This window comes from Eimeria mitis, genomic scaffold (genome assembly GCF_000499745.2).
Source record: "Eimeria mitis Houghton genomic scaffold, Emh_scaff4594, whole genome shotgun sequence".
NCBI lineage: Eukaryota > Apicomplexa > Conoidasida > Eucoccidiorida > Eimeriidae > Eimeria > Eimeria mitis.
Genome location: NW_013572904.1, coordinates 1 through 2,568, shown reverse-complemented (window position 1 = coordinate 2,568; position 2,568 = coordinate 1). Strand labels below are relative to the sequence as shown.

At 59.2% G+C, this 2,568-nt stretch overlaps 2 protein-coding genes across 2 annotated transcripts in view; both read left to right on the top strand.

Annotated features, from left to right (window-relative positions):
• Nucleotides 1–39, top strand: part of EMH_0076360 (uncharacterized protein) — a gene marked incomplete at both ends in the record, with an annotated part of 1,817 nt that extends 1,778 nt beyond the window's left edge. The window contains one exon of the mRNA XM_013499715.1: nt 3–39. Within this exon, the coding sequence (XP_013355169.1) occupies nt 3–39 (37 nt within the window). The remainder of the gene's footprint in view (nt 1–2) is intronic.
• Nucleotides 40–90: 51 nt separating this feature from the next.
• EMH_0076330 (uncharacterized protein) lies at nt 91–2,387 on the top strand (the record flags this gene model as incomplete). The annotated part of the gene is made up of 2 exons (XM_013499714.1): nt 91–2,282; nt 2,351–2,387. The coding sequence occupies 2 exons, from the start codon at nt 91–93 to the stop codon at nt 2,385–2,387; spliced, it is 2,229 nt and encodes a 742-aa protein (XP_013355168.1).
• Between the last annotated feature and the right edge of the window lie 181 nt (nt 2,388–2,568).

Below are 2,568 nucleotides of genomic sequence, written 5' to 3'. Positions count from 1 at the left end.
ACACCAAATGCTTCAGCAGCAGCACCAACAAGTAGATGAAGGGGGGAAACGCGCAGAGCAGCAGCAGCAGAGGGAGAAGCGCAGCAGAATATGAAGAGTAAAGAGCTGCAGAAGCAGCTTCAGCAGCAGCAACAGCTGCTGCAGCAGCAGCAGCAGCAGCTGACTGAACGTGAGGCTGTCTTGCAGCAGCAGCTGAAGGAGCTGCAGCAGCAACGCATGCAGCTGCAGCAGCAACAGACGCAGCAGCAGCAGCAAGAACGTGAAATTAAGAGGCAGCAAGAGCTGCTGGAGGAGCAGCAGCAGCAGCTGAAGGGAAAGGAGCAGCAGCAACAGCAGCAGCAGCAGCAGCAACGAGAGCTTGATCAGCAGCAGCTTGCTGCTGCTGAAGACAAGAAAGTAGCGCAGGAGGAGAAGCAGCAGCAGCAGCTGCAGCAGCTGGAGGCGCAGCTAGAAACACAGCAGCAGTTAATCAAGCAGCAGCAGCAGCTGCTGCAGCAGCAGGAGCAGCAGTTGCAGCAGCAAGAGCTGCAACTGCAGCAGCAGGAGCAGCAGCTGCAGCAGCAGGAACAAGAACTGCTGCAGCGCGACTCTGAAATGCAGCAGCAGGAGCAGCACAGTAGAGAGGAGCTGCTGCAGCAGCAGGTGCAGCAGCAGCTGCAGCAGCTGCAGCAGCAGAGCCAGCTGTTGCAGCAGCAAGAAGAACAGCTGCAGCAGCAAGAGGAGCAGCTGCAGCAGCAGGACCAGCAGCTGCAGCTGCTTGAGCAGCAGCTGCAGGAGCAGGATCAGCAAATGGGTGCACGCATGCGAGAGCAGCAGCAGCAGCAGCAGCAGCAGCAGCAGCAGCAGGCAACCCTGCCAGGACCAGAGGGTTTGCTGCAGCAGCTGCAGCAGCAGAATGTGCAGCTGCAGAGCGACGTTCAGACGCTGCAGCAGCAGCTGGAGGCAAGCGGAGCAGCACAAGAGCTGCTGCTGCGGAAGGCTGAGCAGCAGCAGCAGCAGCTGCAGGCAGCAGCAGAGGAGAAAGCTGGTTTGCTGCAGCATGTTGCTGCAGTGGATCGCGAAGCAGCAGCAGCAGCAGCAGCAGCAGCAGCAGAAGCAAAACAGCTGCGAGGAAAGTGTGAGGAGCTGTCTATACAGCTGAGAGATGCAGAGGAGAACGCAGCAGCAGCAGCAGACGGAGAGCAGCAGCTGCAGCAGGAGGTGCAGCAGATGCAGCAGGAGCTTGCTGCTCTAACTGAAAGGCTAGCAACAACACAAAGACAAGAGCTGGAGCAGCTGCAGCAGCAGCTGCAGCAGCAGGGAGCAGCAGCAACAGCAGCAGCAACAAACGCACAGTTCACCCGCATGCAGCAAGTGATGGACCTGCAGCAACTGCAGCTGCAGCAGCAGCAGCAGCAACTGCAGCAGCAGCAGCAGCTTATAGATGAACTCCATGCTCAGCAACAAGAAAGAGAAAAGGAGATGGCTAAGCGCAGCCGACAGAGTGAGGAGCAGCAGCAGCTGCTGCTGCAGCAGCTGCAGCAGGAGAGGGAGCGAGCTGCAGCAGCAGCAAGACGGCAGCTGCAGCTGCAGCAGCAGCATCAGCAGCAAACCGAAAGCCTCCGTATCTCTTTATCAGATAAGGATGAGTTGCTGCAGCAGCAGCAGCAGCAGTGGGAGCAGCAGGAGCAGCAGCTGCAGCAGCAAGCAGCAGAGCTGCGACATACGCTTGAGCAGCAGCAAAGAAGCAACGAGCTGCTGCAGCAGCAGCTGCAGCAGCAGCAGCACGAAGCAAAAGATGCACGAGATGCAGCAAGACAGCTGGAGGATATTTGTGTGCAGCTGCGGGAGCAGCTGCAGCAGCAGACAGCAGAATTTGAGTTGCTGCAGCAGCAGCACAGCAGCCTGCTGCAGCAGCACCAGCAGCAGTGTGGCGAGCTGGAGGAGCTGCAGCAGCAGCACAACGAGTTGCTGCTGCAGCAGCAGCTGCTGCAGCAGCAGCTGCAGCAATCCGCTAGTGAGCTCGCCAGCCTCCAGTCACTGGCAGAGACCATGGAGCAGCGTGCTGCAGCGTCGCTGCTGCAGCAGCACGCAGCAGCAGAGCAGCAGCAGCAGCAGCAGCAGCAGCAGCAGCAGAAGGAACAGGAGCTAGTCGCATCAGCGTCTGAAAGGGAACAACAGCAGCAGCAACAGCAGCAACAGCAGCAGCAGCAGCAGCAGCAACTGCAGGAAGAGGAGCAGCAAGATGCAGCTGAAGGGGAGGATCAGCAGCAGCCGCAGCAGCAGCAGCAACGCCGGCAGCGGTCCATAGAGAAGCAGCTGCAGCACATGCAGCAGCTATACCAGCAGCTGCAAGAGGACTTTGCTGCAGCGCAGCAGCAGCAGCAGCAGCTGCAGCAGCTGTATGAACGCCAGTCGCAGGATTTTGTGAATGCCGTACGCAGAGCAGGGAAAGCAGAGGCGGAGCTGCAGCTGCTGCAGCAGCAGCTGGAAGCAAGACAGAAGCGCAGCAGCAGCAGCAGCATGCAGCAGCAGCAGCAGCAGCAGCAACAGCAGCAGCAGCAGCAGCAGCAGCACGAAAAAGAACTC